This window comes from Rhipicephalus microplus, unplaced genomic scaffold (genome assembly GCF_043290135.1).
Source record: "Rhipicephalus microplus isolate Deutch F79 unplaced genomic scaffold, USDA_Rmic scaffold_12, whole genome shotgun sequence".
Lineage (NCBI taxonomy): Eukaryota > Metazoa > Arthropoda > Arachnida > Ixodida > Ixodidae > Rhipicephalus > Rhipicephalus microplus.
Window position 1 is genome coordinate 34,901,041 of NW_027464585.1, and position 18,960 is coordinate 34,920,000.

At 49.3% G+C, this 18,960-nt stretch overlaps 1 protein-coding gene across 1 annotated transcript in view; it reads left to right on the forward strand.

Moving 5' to 3' along the window:
• Positions 1-1,106: 1,106 nt before the first annotated feature.
• Positions 1,107-18,960, forward strand: part of LOC142783779 (uncharacterized) — a 59,980-nt gene continuing 42,126 nt past the window's right edge. The window contains exons 1-3 of the mRNA XM_075882348.1: positions 1,107-2,132; positions 2,176-2,616; positions 9,048-9,247. Coding sequence (XP_075738463.1) covers positions 1,107-2,132; positions 2,176-2,616; positions 9,048-9,247 — 1,667 coding nt within the window. The remainder of the gene's footprint in view (positions 2,133-2,175; positions 2,617-9,047; positions 9,248-18,960) is intronic.

Sequence of the window (18,960 nt, forward strand, 5' to 3'; positions counted from 1 at the left end):
CTCCGCTGCCGGGCGCGAGCTCAGTGGGAGTAGGCGACACGCTCTGTTCTGGCGATCAGCTCAAATTCACCGCGATGCACAACCTGAGCACAAGGAAAGCGGAGAAAGTCAAAGGTCGCTTGCTACCTGCGGGGGCAATAACGTTCCGCGCGCAATCATTCAATTACCGACTTTGGAGGTTCGTCTCGGCTCGCTGGGTGTGGGAAAGGGCATGAATGTACGGGGTCTACAATGCCGATATCTCCCGAGCGTTAGAATTCCTGAGCGCGTGGGAGTTGGAGAGAGAGAGACATGATGAGAAAGAGTACCAAAACGCCTGTTTAAACTGTAGAAGCGCTGCTGTCGAGAGGTCAGCCCAGTAGGGAGTAACTTAATCTGAGTGGAAACAGATTGGATGAGAGAATGTTGAGGCGGACCAGCAGTGGCCCCCTCCCTTTTTTCTTTGTTGCCGCAAGATGCTTAAGACTGGAGGGAATCCGTTTCTCTTCAGTCGAGGCTGCAATCACCTAACTGATAGATCAGTACGACTCCGTACGATGCAACTTTTGTCTGGGCCGTAACCACTTGGTGGTCGAACAGTGACACTAAGTACGTTGTATGTAGTAACAGTGGTCTAGACTGTAACTTAAGAAAAGTTAAGTAGAAGAGTAAGACGCTGTTGATGTCTGTGTTATCATGAGTGTGCTTCGGCAAGATGTACATATGACTGTAAATATTTTGCTGTAATATACCTTCAAGTTTTCATTACCTCCAACCTGCTTCCTGCTTCATCGACGCCGATCATCTCCTTGACGGGACTTCAATCCATATCAAGGAGATCAACGAACGAGAAGGAAAACTTAACTGGCGCAGTCGACAGGGATCGGCGAGCTCTGCAGCACCATACACTGGACCAGCGCTGAGAGGACCGAGGGGCAAGGCATCCAACAGCCACCAGCGGCAAAGTCGAGACGCTCCCACAGCAGCCAACTCCGGCACCGTGGAGGAGATCCGGGAACGACAGTGCATACAGCAAAGGGTGAGCAGGATTTCTTGCGTGCTTCTCTAGTTGGCATGGCAGTTTATGTGTAGAGCACATGGTGAAAACACGCGGGGGCGCTAAAACAATGGAGTCTAATGAAGATGAGGGTACGAGTGCGGCAGATGTGAATCGGAGTCGAGAACCATACAATGATGGTATTCAAAATTATGATCAGTCAAATGAGGCGACAGTGCCTACTCAGAGGCAAGAATCGATGCAGCAGGCATCTCAGGTTTTGCCGAAATCAAGCGAAGCGAGAACGCTCGAGCTTGGAATTCAAAAGCTCAGTCTTCAGTTTCAGTACGAAAAGCTATTGCAGGCTAGAATGAACGCGGAACGTCTCAATGGCACGTTGTCCAACTCTGGGTCGGAGACGGGTGATCAGAGGCGCCGGGGTTTCGATTCTGTTCAGCAATGTGCAAAAGTGCTAAAAGGGTTCCGCCTGCCGAGTGACGCGGATGTCCCATTATGGTTTGAGGAAGTAGAAAAACTTTTTGCTACTTACCAGGTACCGCACGAGAGCCGCGTGCATTTGGTTATGCCAGCGCTAACTGAGCGAGTCCGTTACCTACTGCGTAACCTCAACCCTGAAGAGAGTGCAGACTATGAGTCAGTTAAAGCAGCAGTGCTGACGGAATTGAAGCTTTCTCCTGCAGAGTACCTGCTGAGGTTTGAAAGAGCCGTAAAGCGTAAGGAAGAGACGTGGGCACAGTTCGCGTCCCGCGTGAAAACTTATTTCTCATACTACCTCCAAGTGAGAGAAGCCGACACGGTAGAAGTGATGGCAGAACTCATGGTTGCTGACCGCGTAAAATCGGGCCTTAGTACGGAGGGTCTTGAGTATGTGAGATTAAGGGAAGGCGAGAGATGGCTTAGGCCAACTGACATCACGAAAGTGCTCCAAACGTTCGAACAAGAGAAAGGGAAAGGGCGTGCTTCAAAGCAACCAACTGTAGAAATGGGGCAGAAGCCGGCGACACGAGTTGAGAAAGGGGCTCTGAAATGCCACCTATGCCACGGCTCAGGCCATTTCGCTAAAGAGTGCCCGAAGGCTAGTGATAAGGAGAACAACCCCAAGAAGGCTACCGAGCCAAAGCGGAAGGTTCAAAAGGTAACGTTATCCCACGAGACGGATACTGAAATACCTACTGGAGTACTTTAGCGCAAAGGTGAAGTCTCTGAAACACGAGGGTGAAGGCACAGATAAACTGCAGTTAATTCCTGTATCATGTGCAGGCATATCCGCAGATGCGATTTTGGATACGGGGAGTGAGATAACCGTCTTCCGGGAGAGTCTGCTTCCGCGAAGTGTTGTAGAGCCGTCTGGCACGGTAAGATTGGTGTCCGCTTTCGGTAAAACTATCGAGGCAAGGCTAGCTACGTTACCGGTCAAATTAAATAGCCCGCGAGAGGTTACGGAGCCTCAGAACGTCGACCTACTCTGCGCGTTAACTGATGAGCTTGTCGAGGGCACAAATTGTTTGTTGGCCAAGGACGATTGGAAACTTTTGTTGAAGGCCAGCAGCTCTCTGGCATCCTGTCGAGCGCCGGCCGAGCCTGCTCACGAGGCGGAACAAGCAGTAGAGAGACAAAAGGTAGTTGCCTGCAATCTTACCTTGGAGGAAAAAGATGATTACGGGGAAGAGGCGCAAACTGATGAAGAAAGGGAGGCGTCATTAGGCCAAAGAGTAGAGTTCCGCAATGTGCAGTTGGGCGACACTACGCTAAAGAAATGTTGGGAAGATGCGCGTAGTGGGAAATCCGGCATGTTCATTTCAGACGGACTATTATACCACTGCGACTCAATAGCAGGCACTCGAGTGAGTCAGCTAGTTGTCCCCAAAGATAAGCGCACTGAGGTGATGCACTTAGCACACGAGCCGCTATGCGGGGGGCACCTAGGGTCAAAGAAAACAAGAGCTCGCATTAGGTATAATTTTTTTTGGCCGGGTATGGCGAAGGAGATATTAGAGCATTGTCGTTCGTGCCATGAATGTCAAATTCGTTCAGACAAGCGTCGCACGGATAAAGTGCCTATAACTCCGCTCACTGGACCCGAGCACCCTTTCCAAGTTGTCAATGTAGATGTGCTCGGACCCCTAGACACGCCGTCAGCGAGAGGGCATAAGTACGCGCTGTGCTTAGTGGATCTTTGCACGAGGTGGCCAGAGGTGATCGCACTGCGCTCTTTAACAGCTAAGGCGACTTGTGATCCACTGATTGAGATATTCAGTCGCACAGGCATTCTGGAAATGATCTGCTGCGATCAGGGCACTAGTTTCAAATCGCAGCTCACGCAAACGATGCTGGAGAAATTAGGTTGCATGCCAAGATTTTCAACCCCAGAACACCCAGAGAGTAATGGAGTTGTAGAAAGGTGGAACCGAGTACTCAAAAACATGTTGTATCATGTCATTCAAAGAGACTCCAAGAATTGGGACAAATTGATCCCAATGGTTTTTTGGGCTTATCGGGAAGTCCCCATGAGGTAACCGGAATAGCTCCGTTTCGTCTACTGTACGGAAGGAATCCCACGGTACCGCTTCTAATACTGCAGAAGACTTGGACGGGAGAAATGCCGGTGCCCGCAACATTGAGAGAAAACCCCGCTAAGTATTTACAACAACTTAAGGAGCAGCTCGAGACGGCCGCTAATATAGCTGAGCTAACTAGTGCAACTCATCAGGAGAGTTACGCCAGTGCTTATAATCGCAGCAGCAGGCTCAAAGTTTTTAATGTTGGCGACCAAGTTGTGGTTTTCGACAATGATCGGAGTGGTAAAATGTCACCTAAATGGCTAGGCCCATTCACAGTGGTTGGACGTGAGCGCGAACATTCTTACCGCGTAGAAACATCTGAGGGAAAGTTGAAAAGTGTCCACGCCAACAACATTCGACCTTACTATGCAAGAGTCAGTCATATTGGGGTCGTCTTCGATGAGGACCATGATTTTGGGGAGGTGGAATATGCCCCACAGCCAACCACTGCGAAGCGGGAAGAGCTAGTGGTAACGAGCGAGAAGGTTGCTCACCTTGATGCTGATGCGCAGGAGGAAATACAGGCGGTGTTCCAAAGACATTGCACCCTCTTTGACGGCACTCCGGGTATAGCAAAGGTAGATGAACATAAAATAGAAATAGAACCGGGTCACCAGCCAAAAAAGGCGTTTCCGTATCGGGTGCCGGAACTATTAAAGAAAGAAGTCAGCCGGCAAGTTGACGAACTTTTGACTTGAAAGTTGATCTACCCCACGGAGAGTGAGTTTGCACACCCGGTAGTATGCGTCGGAAAAAAGATGGGACTATCCGCATGTGTGTGGACTACAGAGCGCTAAATGCCGTCACCAAAGCGGATGCGTTCCCGATGATGAATCCCCAGGAATTGATTTTCCGAGTAGGCAGAGCGCAGTTCATTACGGTAGTGGACCTTAGGCGCGGGTACTGGCAGGTACCGTTGGAAGAAAAGTAAGAAATTCACCGCATTTGTAACGCATGAAGGTGAGTACGCATGGAAAGTAATGCCTTTCGAGCTGAAAAATTCCGCGGCAACCTTTCAAAGAATGGTGAACAAACTCTTGTCGCCACATCAAGTGTATGCCACGGCATACCTCGATGACATTGCTATTTTTTCTAGCACTTGGGAGGAGCACTTAAGGCATCTCGACATTATTTTTAAGGTCTTAGAGAAGGCGGGACTGAAAGCCAGCCCGGAGAAGTGTCAGATTGCGCAATCCCACATACATTACCTGGGGCATATTGTCGGTTCAGGGACACACGCACCAGACCCAGAAAAGATAGCAGCAGTTAAGAACTTGGTACCACAGCGCACCAAAAAGGAACTACGCAGCCTGTTAGGACTTTGCGGCTACTATCGAGAGTACGTCCGAGGATATGCAGAGGGGACGTGCCCGCTCACGCTGTTAACAAAGAAAGCGGTACCTAATAAGATACCCTGGCCGGAGGAAGCTCAGGCGGCATTTGAGACTCTCAAACGATCTTTGTGAGAGGCCGTGGCGCTAAACACCCCTGAGCCATATCAGCTCTACTGGCTTTTCACAGACGCATCAGCTACGGCGGCGGGAGCATGTTGGGCACAAATGTCAGCCGAGGGAGAAGAAAAGCCTAGCGCCTTTGCAAGTCACCGCTTCTCACCGACCCAGATGCGTTGGTCGACAATTGAGAGGGAAGCGTTCGCAATAATATGGGCCTTAAAGAAGTTTGACTACTGGCTTTTCGGTGCCATAGTAAACGTCGTTTCCGACCACAATCCGCTGTCGTACCTTACAACTTCGACTCCGCACGGGGCGAAATTAACAAGATGGGCGCTGGCTTTACAGCGATATCATGTGTCGGTACAACATCGGAAGGGAGTATGTAACGGTAATGCGGATGCGTTATCTAGGCTTCAGAATAGTTCATGGAAGCCATCAGAATAACAGTGCCATGCCAACTGGGGGGGGGGGGGGACGTGAATGTTCCTGCCCACGTGCTGCTGTATATTGTGGACTGTGTGATTGACAATTCAAGAAACAGACACTAGTGATCTCACTGCTTGAAGCAGCAACGCTGTACTTGATTGTTTAGCGTGTATTTGTTTTCGTTTAGTGTATTCTCCTGTAGTGTTGACTTGCAATTGTGTTTGATGCTTGTGTACAACTGTTGTGTGGTTAGAAAATCCAGTGACTTAATCGCGGCAGTGCTTTCTCGTATCACTGAGCGTAAGACAGCTTAGTATACTCTTTGGGGGGGACGTGTTGTGTTTTGCCGCTCATAAGCTGATCGTGCGGATGGGACAGCACCAGAAGCTACGTTATTCAACGCTTCTTTCTCGGATCTCTCTCGGCAAGGTTGCAAATTGCTTCCTTTGAGCATGGGACGACAGCGCGGGAAGCTACGTTATACAAAGCTTCTTTCTCGACTCTCTCTCGGTATGCCCGTGTAACTATACACCACTTATCCCCTGGAATGCAAACTACGTCCGTCTCCTCCGCTGCCGGGGATAAACACACAATGTGAAACGAACCCGCTCTGCCATCCGGCTTGGAATTTTTGTGGTTTAGAGACAAGTCGCTGCTGCCGGGGGCAAACGCACAATGGGATTAAGCGACCCCGTCCTGCCTCCGCTGCCGGGCGCGAGCTCAGTGGGAGTAGGCGACACGCTCTGTTCTGGCGATCAGCTCAAATTCGCAGCGATGCACAACCCGAGCACAAGGAAAGCGGAGAAAGTCAAAGGCCGCTTGCTACCTGCGAGGGCAATAACGTTCCGCGCGCAATCATTCAATTACCGACTTTGGAGGTTCGTCTCGGCTCGCTGGGTGTGGGAAAGGGCATGAATGTACGGGGTCTACAATGCCGATATCTCCCGAGCGTTAGAATTCCTGAGCGCGTGGGAGATGGAGAGAGAGAGACATGATGGGAAAGAGTACCAAAACGCCTGTTTAAACTGTAGAAGCGCTGCTGTCGAGAGTAAGGTCAGCCCAGTAGGGAGTGACTTAATCTGAGTGGAAACAGATTGGATGAGAGAATGTTGAGGCGGACCAGCAGTGGCCCCCTTTCTTTTTTCTTTGTTACCGCAAGATGCTTAAGACTGGAGGGAATCCGTTTCTCTTCAGTCGAGGCTGCAACCACTTAACTGATAGATCAGTACGACTCCGTACGATGCAACTTTTGTCTGGGCCGTAACCACTTGGTGGTCGAACAGTGAGACTAAGTACGTTGTATGTAGTAACAGTGTTCTAGACTCTAACTTAAGAAAAGTTAAGTAGAAGAGTAAGGCGCTGTTGATGTCTGTGTTATCATGAGTGTGCTTCGGCAAGATGTACATATGACTGTAAATATTTCGCTGTAATATACCTTCAAGGTTTCATTACCTCCAACCTGCCCCCTGCTTCATCGACGCCGATCATCTCCTTGACGGGACTTCAATCCATACCAAGGAGATCAACGAACGAGAAGGAAAACTTAACTCCGACCATCATGCGTTGTGCTGGTCAGCCAACCTACGGGACCCGTGTGGGCGACTGGCACGATGGAGTCTTCGTCTGCAGGAATACGATTTCACGATCGCTTACAAATCGGGCCGCAAGCACGAAGATGCTGATTCATTATCCCGTGCACCTGTCGAAGCTTGTGGCGACGACACCGAGGATGACGATGGTTTCTTTGGGGCCCTTACTACAACAGATCTGATTACGCGACAGCGTGCGGACGATGAAATTCGCGCAGTTATCGAAAACCTTGAAGGACGCAACTCCTCCCTACCTTGATGTATTTCTCGAAGTCTGTCGTCGTTCTGTCTGCGAGATGGAGTCCTGTATAAGAAAAACTCCAACGGCAATGAGAGAACCTATCTTCTAGTTGTGCCAACTGACATGCGTGACGACATTCTTCTTGCCTGCCACGATGAGCCCACATCTGAAGTTCGCATCTGAGCACTTAGGTTCCTCTCGAATTCTTGCTCGAGTTCGACAAGCATACTACTGGCCTAAGCTTTCTGCATCAGTTAAGCGATATATGCAAAGCTGCCGGGAATGTCAACGCCGCAAATCGCCGCCACTAAAGCCCGCGGGGCTTCTTTAACCAATAAAACCACCCAGAGCGCCATTTCATCAAATAGGAATGAATTTACTGGGGCCCTTTCCGCTATCATCTGCCGGCAACAAGTGGATCGTAGTAGCCACCGACTATTTGACGAAGTACGCCGAAACAAAGGCACTACAACGTGCTACGGTTTTCGACGTCGCCCAATTCTTTATGGACCAGATCGTTCTTCGACATGGCGCCCCGTCGTGCGTAATCACGGAAAGAGGAACAGCATTCACGGCCCAGCTCATTCATGACGTATTCAGGCTCAGCTACACGAGCCATCGCAAGACCACAGCATATCATCCGCAGAGCAATGGCTTGACAGAGCGACTCAACAAAACCATCGCTGACATGTTTTCTATGTACGTAGAAGTCCAGCATAAGACCTGGGACCAGGTGCTACCATACGTCACATTCGCGTACAATAGTGCTGTCTAGGAAACTACGCGATTCATGCCTTTCCGTGTTGTCTATGGACGTGAGGTCCAGACCATGCTGATTGCGATGCTTCCACACAATTGCGATGCTTTGATCACTCCTGATGCTGTGCAGCTTACCCAGTACGCTGAAGAAGCACGCCAGTTAGCACGCCTACACATTAAGCACCAGCAGAGTACAGACGCATGCCGCTACAACGCTCGCCATCGACAAGTTGAATACCATCCAGGCGATCAAGTTTGGGTGTGGACTCTAGTCCGATGCCAGGGATTGTCAGAAAAACTGCTCAGTCGCTACTTCGGACCATACAAAGTCTTGCGACGCGTGAGCGATGTGAACTACGAGGTAGTCCCTAACGGCGCCTTCTCGCCACGACGGCGAAGGCACTCCTCGGAGATTGTCCACGTGGTGCGCCTGAAGCCGTACTTCCCGCGGTAGTGCGACTGCGCATGAACCATATCGCTGTTTTTATGTATGTGCACATTTTCTGTTGGTTCGTCCCGACTTTGCTTTTGTACTTTCCGAGCATCAGAGTGATGCCTTTTTTTTCTCAGAGAAGAATAATGCCACTTGGCCACTAGTTACGGCGAGCGCAAGCCATGGCTGCCCGCGAGAATGGAAGACGATGTTCTGGGGCAGCGCGTGCTCTGGCTAGTTGTTTATTATTGAAGCAGCCATCTTGACAGTTTTTCGGTGCATCTCCCCGCCGGCTCAGTTCTTCCTAGTTGAAGACCTTTTGTAGCACGTGACAATATAACCCGACAACTATCTTGGAGAGTACGCACTCCCAAGCGTCGTCGTAAAAGTCTTTCTGCATCGTATGTCGTCCGAAAGGGAATAATTTATCTCTATAAATTAGTGGGATGTCATGCGTGCCTGTTGTGCCGGTAGCCATACGACAATCGGTGATATTTATGTGCCATGACGCTCCGACTGCCGGTCGCCTAGGGCTGCACATGGCGCTGGCACGCATAAAAAAGAGGTTTTGGTAACTGTGCATGCAGGGTGACATTTCCCGCTACGTTATGCCGTGCACAGTCTGTCAAGAACGGAAGGCTACTAAAAATCCGCAACCAGTTCCCATGCAACCCATTCCCCCTCCAGAAGCACCTCTTGAGATTCTGGGACTTGATCATATGGGACCGTTTCCACGTTCGTCACGCGGCAACAAGTTCTTCATTGTTGTCACAGACTATCTCACGAGGTGGGCCATAGCCGTCCCTGACTCTTCGACTTTGCACGTCTTCAGGCTCATTAACGAGTGCGTTAATTTTCAACACGGAACACCAAACTTGCTCGTCACTGATCGTGGCACGGCCTTCACGCCCCACGAATTTAGAAAGTTACTGAACGACCATAGAATTCAGCGTGCAGCGGCCACTCCTCAGCGCCCACAAACAAGCAGTCTGGCGAAACGTACATACCATACCATAAAGGACATACTGTTGTCATATGTGAGTCCCAGTCATAACAGCTGGGACGAATACGTCGCCGCAGCTGTGTTCGCCCTGAATACGTCACAGCAGGATATCACACGGGAGTCACTATTCAAGCTTGTCTATGGAAGGACGCCCAGGCTTCCGCAAGAGAGCTTGTTTGGTTTGAACACAACAACGCACAACAGTACTTTGTAGCTTCTTGGGAAGGCTCGTTTCAGAGCACAACTGGCAATAGTGCATTGTCAGGCACAATTCCGCTCACCTTCCTACGAGAACCACACCCCTTTCAAACGAAGAGACCTAGGGCTAGTTTGACGCAGCCAGCGGGTTCCACAGCGTTGCCACAAGTGTTTTCCAAGGTATGCCGGCCCATTTCGCAGAGTGAAAGCTCTAGGCCCAATTACGTTTCGCCTGGAAGTTATTCGCGAACTGGGTACCAAAAGCAGAAACCGTGTTTTTCCCGTCCATGTAAGCCAGTCGAAACTTTATGTGCCGCGTGATATCTGTAGTCATGCCTCTTCGTATTCTGGCTCAGACTCCAGGGGCGAGGGGGTGGCGAATTCAGTGGATCATGTCAAACGTATGACCGGCGCGTGAGGGGTAGGCCGGGAAAGAGAACGATGAAGACAGGGTTGTGTTGGATTTTTTAAAAGTGTGGCTCTTGTACGTTACAATATGAAGAACAAAAGACTGCGAATCAGACTACAGTAACGAACAAAAGGTGAGTGACGTCGACAACTATTTCAAGCTAAAGATGCAACGACTGAAATATAAACGAACGACACGTCGGCAGCAGAGCACACGGCTGCTCGAAAAAACAGGGCTGCTTTAGAACACAACAGCCATCAGTGTGGTGTGCTCAGTCATCGACAGCTTTCAGGTGAACAACGAAGAACTACTGAAGCTAAACGTGGAACTAGAATTGTCAATACGCGATGAAGAATTTGCTGTTGAGGTCAACAAGTTCATCAAGTACGATGATGCAGCGAGAGGAATGCTTGGACAACTGAAAGCACAAAAGCTGGCACTGCGCCGAGGCCGAGCTTCAACAAGAGCTTCAGACACAACTCAGGCTAGCCGTTCTGGCGGCGAAACGTCGCAAGGAAGCGCTGTAAAGCTTCCCGTTCTGCCACTACAGACGTTCAGTAGAGAGCTGAGACAGTGGCGCGCGCTTCGGGAGCAGTTCAAGGAAGCGGTTCATTACAACAGCAGCCTTACGAAAGGAGAGAAGTTGCATTATCTTAGAAGCCTACTGAGTGGTGCGGCGGCATCGTTCATTGCCGCATTGCAAGCAACAGGAGACTGTTACGATGATGCTGCGGCCCTACTATCAAGGTGCTTTGGAGACATCTGCCATATCGTGCAGGATCACCTAGCCCAGCTGAGGAGCATGCCATTAGTGATGATGATGTTCGTTGCTTAAGAAAGGTTCTCGACCATGTACAATGTCACGTACGTGGACTGAATGGGCTCAGTGTCGGTTCCGTGACCTACTCAACCATGATGACAGATATTTTGCTTAAGGCGCTGCCATCCGATATTGTGGTCTCTTATAACAGGGAAACATCAACCGCTCAATGCCTGGCAAGCTGGACAGTAGAGGCTGAAGCAGGCGATACCTACTCTCATTCATCTTCAGCCTCTACCGAAGGTGAGCTAGAGAAGCTTTTGTCCTTTCTACTCTTAGAAGTCGAATGTCGAGAAAGAAGTTGAATAAGAGAGACTGGGGATGACAAAGACCGTAAGAAGAAAATGGAAAGTGGACAGGCATCTCCACCAACAACTTCAGCCGTGCCGCTTGTGGGATCTGAGGTGGGGAAGCAGTGTTTATCCTGCAGTTCAGCCGACCACAGTACGGACGGCTACGACAGCGAATTGAGTCGAGAAGTTCAAGAAACTTAGAGGGGACAGTAGTTGTTTTTGCTGTACATTGCGTGGACATCGTGCAAAAGAATGGAGGTGCAAAGTTACGTGTCCAAGGCGCAAAAGAAGACACGTTACGTCCATTTACGACCCTACTAGGCAACGAAACAAGACTCCAGTCCTCATGCACACTGCGAATGCCAGCACCTTGCACACAGGTTAACTGGAGCGTCATGAAAAATGAAGTCTTGCTTCAAACTTGCATACTATGGCTTGTCTTTTATACCAAAGGCTGAAGCTTTCCTTCATATCAAACTTAAGTCTATAGGTCTACAAATATAAAACTTGTGCACTCTGTGAAGGTATTAGGAGTACAAATTACAAATAGTATGCAATGGGATCATCATGTATGCTCGGTACTCCCAAAACTCTGCCGTAAAGCAGATGTTTTAAGTTATTACAGATACACTTTACACGTTCCTATAAAACTGCTAAACAATATAGGTTTAGTTTCGTCACATTCATTATTGGCATCTAGTATGGTGCACGACGACTCAGTTGAACTTGAATGAACCATTCCGTATGCAGAAGAAAATATTACGCGTCGTCACTGGTGTACCGTGTCTGGCTCATACCAAAAACACTTTTAAGAAGCACAACACATCTAAAGTCTATAGCATCTACAAAACTAGACTCTTGCGCGAAGAATATCTTAGTGCTAAACGCAACACTTCGTTATTGCAAGCCCCGTCACGGTGGTCTCGTGGCTAGGGTACTCGGCTGCCGATCCGCAGGCCGTGGGATCGAATCCCGGCTGCGGTGGTGGTACTTTCGATTGGGGTGCGGTTGGGGTGCACTCAGACTGGGGTGCTTATTGAAGAAACACAGGTGGTCGACATATTCGGAGTCCTCCTGTACGGCGACTGTCATAATTATACAGTAGTTATGGAACGCTAAACCCAACTATCTATCTATCTATCTATCTATCTATCTATCTATCTATCTATCTATCTATCTATCTATCTATCTATCTATCTATCTATCTATCTATCTATCTATCTATCTATCTATCTATCTATCTATCTGTCTGTCTGTCTGTCTGTCTGTCTGTCTGTCTGTCTGTCTGTCTGTCTGTCTGTCTGTCTGTCTGTCTGTCTGTCTGTCTGTCTGTCTGTCTGTCTATCTATCTATCTATCTATCTATCTATCTATCTATCTATCTATCTATCTATCTATCTATCTATCTATCTATCTATCTATCTATCTATCTATCTATCTATCTATCTATCTATCTATCTATCTATCTATCTATCTATCTATCTATCTATCTATCTATCTATCTATCTATCTATCTATCTATCTATCTATCTATCTATCTATCTATCTATCTATCTATCTATCTATCTATCTATCTATCTATCTATCTATCTCTCTATCTATCTATCTATCTATCTATCTATCTATCTAACTATCTATCTATCTATCTATCTATCTATCTATCTATCTATCTATCTATCTATCTATCTATTGTAATGAGCGAGATGGACACAACACCCGTTCGTCGAGCAAGCTGTTCTATTCTGCGTATTCTTCCCCGCTGTCCAGCCCATGGCCCACAGCTGCCGCGCCGCTCTTCGTTACATTCGGCCACACTGCGGAACTGATAAAAAAAAGAAATTACAGTTCATTGCACCCGCAGCGGTGCGACTGCTTTTTTCAAGTGCGACACATGCATGGCAAAGTTGTTTCTTTTGCGTTTATCGAGAGTGAAGTTCGCATCTGAGGTGCCCACACGCCAGGTATTTTCTCCTACACGATAAGTAATTATGAATGGCCCGTCAAACTTAGGGAGTAGCTTCTTGCCGGGCCCGCTGGTGCCTCTTTGCACCCAGACCTCGTAACCGATGTTGTAAGCATGAGCGGGCCTATGGTGTCTGTCATAGTGGCGCTTTTTGATTTTCTTGTGCTCGGGTGGTTTTCTTGATCACCTTATTTCGGATCTTCTGGCAGGCTGCCTCGCGATCGTTGGCACGTGGAACTCTAATGGGAGCATTCAGACTGAGGACCGCTTTCAGCTGTGGTATTTTTTCATAAACATTTCCGTAGGACGTTTCCCCGGTTGACGTATGCAGTGCCTTGATAATCGCAAAAGCGGCTGACGGAAGGGGGACGTCCCAGTCGGCCTCTCCTCTTTTCCCTGCCTTCGTATATGGAGCGAGTCGTGTCTGGATGCTCTGATTAGTTCTCCCAGTAAGGCCGTTTGCTTGAGGATGAAACGCGCATGCGAAGTGGTGCGGCACGCCTTCCGTGCAAAGGTAGTTTTTCAGTTACCCGCTACGAAACGTTGTAGCCTGATCAGATGTTAACTTTTTGGTAAGCCACGTCTCCATCCAAATCAGTGCTTGAGGAAGTCGATTAGGTAAGTAGATGCAAGAGATGGCACGGCCTCCACTTCTACGTATTTTTACATGTAGTGTACTGCTACAATGACATGAAGACTTCCCGCAGTGGTGGTGGGTAGAGGTCCTATGTAATCAATGCCATTCGTGTGGAAAATTGTTTCGGGTATCTGGATTGGTGTTAGTAATCCAGGTTGACACCCAAGCAGTCGCTTAAACTGCTGATATATTTTGCAACTGGTGACATAAGAACGGACGCTACTTTGCATCTTCGGCCACAAAAAACGTTCTTGTAGTTTCTGGAGCGTGGCTCGTTGGCCGGTGTGTCCGCCTTCTGGGGATACGTGAATGGCTCGTATTATTTCTGACATGTGGGATTTTGGGAGCACGACGAGGCAACGTTCTCCGGATCGGTCCGCTCGCCAGTGACGCCGGTACAAAGCGGCAATGCGCATCGCAAAAGTACTGTGATTTCCCTTGTCAGTGACAGATGCAATAATGGATGCGAAATCTCTATCCTCCTGTTGGGCTCGGGATATATCCACCTGGGCGAAAAAAATGGGGGCTTGCCTGGTTTGTTGCGCGCAGTCAAAGGGGTTCTGTGAGAGTGCATCGGCGACGTCGTTTAGCCCCCCGGCGTGGTGGCGCACGTCAAAATCGTATTCTTGCAGCGTGGTTATCCACCGTGCAAATTTGTGCTTAAGTTGCTGCTTGGAGAACATCCATGCTATAGCAGCATTATCAGTCACAACAGTGAATTTACGCCCAAAAAGATAATGTACAAAGTTATCATCGATGCTCCCTACCACTGCAAGACATTCAAGCTTGTTGCAGTGATAGTGGCACTCGGTGTCTGAAAGTTTTCGGCTGGCATAAGCGACCACGTGTTCCACGCCATCAGGGTCACGCTGCACTAACACAGCTCCTAGGCCGACTTGGCTGGCATCAGTGTGCACTACGGTGGACCAGCTCTCATTGAAGTGACTTTGTATGGGGAAACAAGTGAGCTCTTGTTTTATAGCTCGAAAAGCATTTTCTTGTGAGACGCCCCATTCAAACCGCGCGTCCTTTTTAAGAAGACCGCTTGAGGGAGCTGCGATCGAAGCGAAGTGGGAAATAAACCTTCGCAAATACGAGGCCATACCCAGAAATGACTGCACCTGCTCAAGCAGGTTGGTGTGGGATACAGCGACACGGCAGCTATTCGCTCCGGGAGTGGCTGGCTGAATGCCGACAGGAGATATATTATGTCCCAGGTACGAAATCTTGGACACCCCAAACCAGAAGTTCTCTAGGTTCAAACGAAACCCTGCTGCATAAAGTCTGTGTAGTACTTCGTCCGAATTGTGAAGGTGTTCCTCGTCCGTCCTGCCAACGAATAGGATGTCGTCTAAGTACACCACACAGGCTTGGTTTTTCAATGGTCCAAGCACTGAATTCATCGCACGCTGAAATGTGCTAGGAGCCGTTCTTAGTCCAAACGGCATGCGGTTGAATTCATAGAAACCGAAAGGTGTGCGAAGGGCCATTTTACATCTATCTTCCTCCGCGACGTGAATCTATCAGTACCCTGCGCGTAAATGAAGCGACGATAAAGAACATGCAGTGACGTATTGTATCAACAGCGTCATCAATGCGGGGTAAAGGGTAGGAGTCAGGCATTGTACACTTATTGAGCTGCCTGTAGTCCACGCAGAAGCGTAGTGTTCTGTTTTTCTTGCGAACAAGGACGACTGGCGTTGCCCACGGACTCGATGACGGCCCAATAATGCCTGCGACAAGCATTTAATCTACCTGTTCTGCGATCACTTCCCGTTCTCGTTCAGCGTATCGTCGCAGTGGTACGCATATTGGCGGATGATCTCCCGTTGGTATGCGATGGAGCAGCAAATTAGTGCCTGGCGGTTCTGCTGTATTGGTAGCGAATACTGGCCGATGGCGAGCCAATATAAAAGACAAAGTAGGCGGAGTGGACGGCTCACCTATCGGTGGTGGCAGGGTTGTGGCGGTAGTCCCAGCTGTCGAAGGCCGGAGCTCGACGTGGCCGCAATGTATGGTGAGCTCAACGTCATCAGATAGCAAGAAGTCAGCACCAAAGATAATTTCGGCAGAGAGGTCTTCAAAGACGGGAATGGCTGGAAGAACTTTAGTGCCCGCTGCCGTCCGGACTGAAATGTCGAGCATCCCGACTGGCATACCACTTCCTCCAAGTCCGCAGAGGGGTGGTTGCGTCCACAGTCGGATAGTGTCTGGAGCATGACGTCGGTGTAGCACCGTTCGTTCCGCACCGGTATCCACCAGAGCAGATAGGTCACCTATTCCCTCAGCATGAATGCACATCCGAGGAATTTGGCAAGCTTGGTAGTGGATTCGGGTCTGGAACGGTTGACTACACTCCTTGGCGTTGTGGCCAATGCGACCACACTTGAAGCTTCCGTGCCGTGTGGAGGCGTAAGTCGAAAGGACAGTCGGTAATGTGTCCAAGCTAAGCCAATGACGAGAGTTCTGCTGAAGTTCGGCTGCTTTTTGAGTGAAAACCTGGGGTGACGCTTCAGGTGGCTGGCAAGATAAGATGGCATCATGGGTAGTGTCAGCCAAGCCATCATCGACATACTGGCGGGCAGCTTGAGAGATCCGTGTAATGCCACATTTGTCGAGAAGCCCGAGCTTATCGTAGACGTATTTACGGACGTCTTCCAATGGAGCCTGCCGACGTGATCGCATGCGCATGAAATGGTCGTCGTATGCGGATGGAATTTGTGAGAAGGCTGTGAGTCCAGTCAGTCCAGGATTTGTACTTGCAGCCATTGTATTGATGCCAGGCTCTGGCAGACTCGCGCAGTCAGCTTACGGCTAGCGATAGCGTCAGGTCGTCAGTCCATGCATGTCGACGGGCCAAGGAATAGATTTCATCCAGCCAGCCGGTTGGGTCTTGATCAATGCCGGTAAAGTCAGGAATTTCAGTCATGGACCGAAGGGGCAACGTGGTGCGTGCACAGGCTGCTGAGAAGGTGACGGTGGCGTCTGCAAGACGCTGGCTCGAATTAGCGATGGCCTGCAGAACCGTGCAGAGTTCGCTGGCGGCTACAGGCGAGGAATTACGCCTGTCTTTTGGCGATGGTACGGACGTTGCTCCAGGGATGGTACCTTAGGCGAAGTTCAAGGGAGCGTGTACGGCGTCCATGGGCAAGAAGGCGGTTTGCGAAGCCAAGTCAGTGGAGTCACCTTGTGGTTTCGCAAGGACGCCTGCAGGCAGTGCACTGGCTTCGGTATCCGCAGTGGCCAGGTCGGATGCCATGGTTACGAGAGCAGGAGCAGCGGGTCGCTGGAGAGTGCGTCCGCTCCATAGGACGGTTTCTTCACGTAGGTCGTCGCGCACAGGTTCGTTGTATGGCTGCGCCATTGTAATGAGCGAGACAGACACAACACTCGTTCGTCGGGCAAGCTGTTCTATTCTGCCTCTTCTCTTCGCTGTCCAGCCCATAGCCCACAGCTGCCACGCCGCTCTTCGTTACACTATCTATCTATCTATCTATCTATCTATCTATCTATCTATCTATCTATCTATCTATCTATCTATCTATCTATCTATCTATCTATCTATCTATCTATCTATCTATCTATCTATCTATCTATCTATCTATCTATCTATCTATCTATCTATCTATCTATCTATCTATCTATCTATCTATCTATCTATCTATCTATCTATCTATCTATCTATCTATCTATCTATCTATCTATCTATCTATCTATCTATCTATCTATCTATCTATCTATCTATCTATCTATCTATCTATCTATCTATCTATTGTAATGAGCGAGATGGACACAACACCCGTTCGTCGAGCAAGCTGTTCTATTCTGCGTATTCTTCCCCGCTGTCCAGCCCATGGCCCACAGCTGCCGCGCCGCTCTTCGTTACATTCGGCCACACTGCGGAACTGATAAAAAAAAGAAATTACAGTTCATTGCACCCGCAGCGGTGCGACTGCTTTTTTCAAGTGCGACACATGCATGGCAAAGTTGTTTCTTTTGCGTTTATCGAGAGTGAAGTTCGCATCTGAGGTGCCCACACGCCAGGTATTTTCTCCTACACGATAAGTAATTATGAATGGCCCGTCGAACTTAGGGAGTAGCTTCTTGCCGGGCCCGCTGGTGCCTCTTTGCACCCAGACCTCGTAACCGATGTTGTAAGCATGAGCGGGCCTATGGTGTCTGTCATAGTGGCGCTTTTTGATTTTCTTGTGCTTGGGTGGTTTTCTTGATCACCTTATTTCGGATCTTCTGGCAGGCTGCCTCGCGATCGTTGGCACGTGGAACTCTAATGGGAGCATTCAGACTGAGGACCGCTTTCATCTGTGGTATTTTTTCATAAACATTTCCGTAGGACGTTTCCCCGGTTGAGGTATGCAGGGCCTTGATAATCGCAAAAGCGGCTGACGGAAGGGGGACGTCCCAGTCGGCTTCTCCTCTTTTCCCTGCCTTCGTATATGGAGCGAGTCGTGTCTGGATGCTCTGATTAGTTCTCCCAGTAAGGCCATTTGCTTGAGGATGAAACGCGGATGCGAAGTTGTGCGGCACGCCTGCCGTGCAAAGGTAGTTTTTCAGTTACCCGCTACGAAACGTTGTAGCCTGATCAGATGTTAACTTTTTGGTAAGCCACGTCTCCATCCAAATCAGTGCTTGAGGAAGTCGATTAGGTAAGTGGATGCAAGAGATGGCACGGCCTCCACTTCTACGTATTTTGGCATGTAGTGTACTGCTACAATGACATAAAGACTTCCCGCAGTGGTGGTGGGTAGAGGTCCTGTGTAATCAATGCCATTCGTGTGGAAAATTGTTTCGGGTATCTGGATTGGTGTTAGTAATCCAGGTTGACACCCAAGCAGTCGCTTAAAGTGCCGATATATTTTGCAACTGGTGACATAAGAACGGACGCTACTTTGCATCTTCGGCCACAAAAAACGTTCTTGTAGTTTCTGGAGCGTGGCTCGTTGGCCGGTGTGTCCGCCTTCTGGGGATACGTGAATGGCTCGTATTATTTCTGACATGTGGGATTTTGGGTGCACGAGGAGGCAACGTTCTCCGGATCGGTCCGCTCGCCAGTGACGCCGGTACAAAGCGGCAATGCGCATCGCAAAAGTACTGTGATTTCCCTTGTCAGTGACAGATGCAATAATGGATGCGAAATCTCTATCCTCCTGTTGGGCTCGG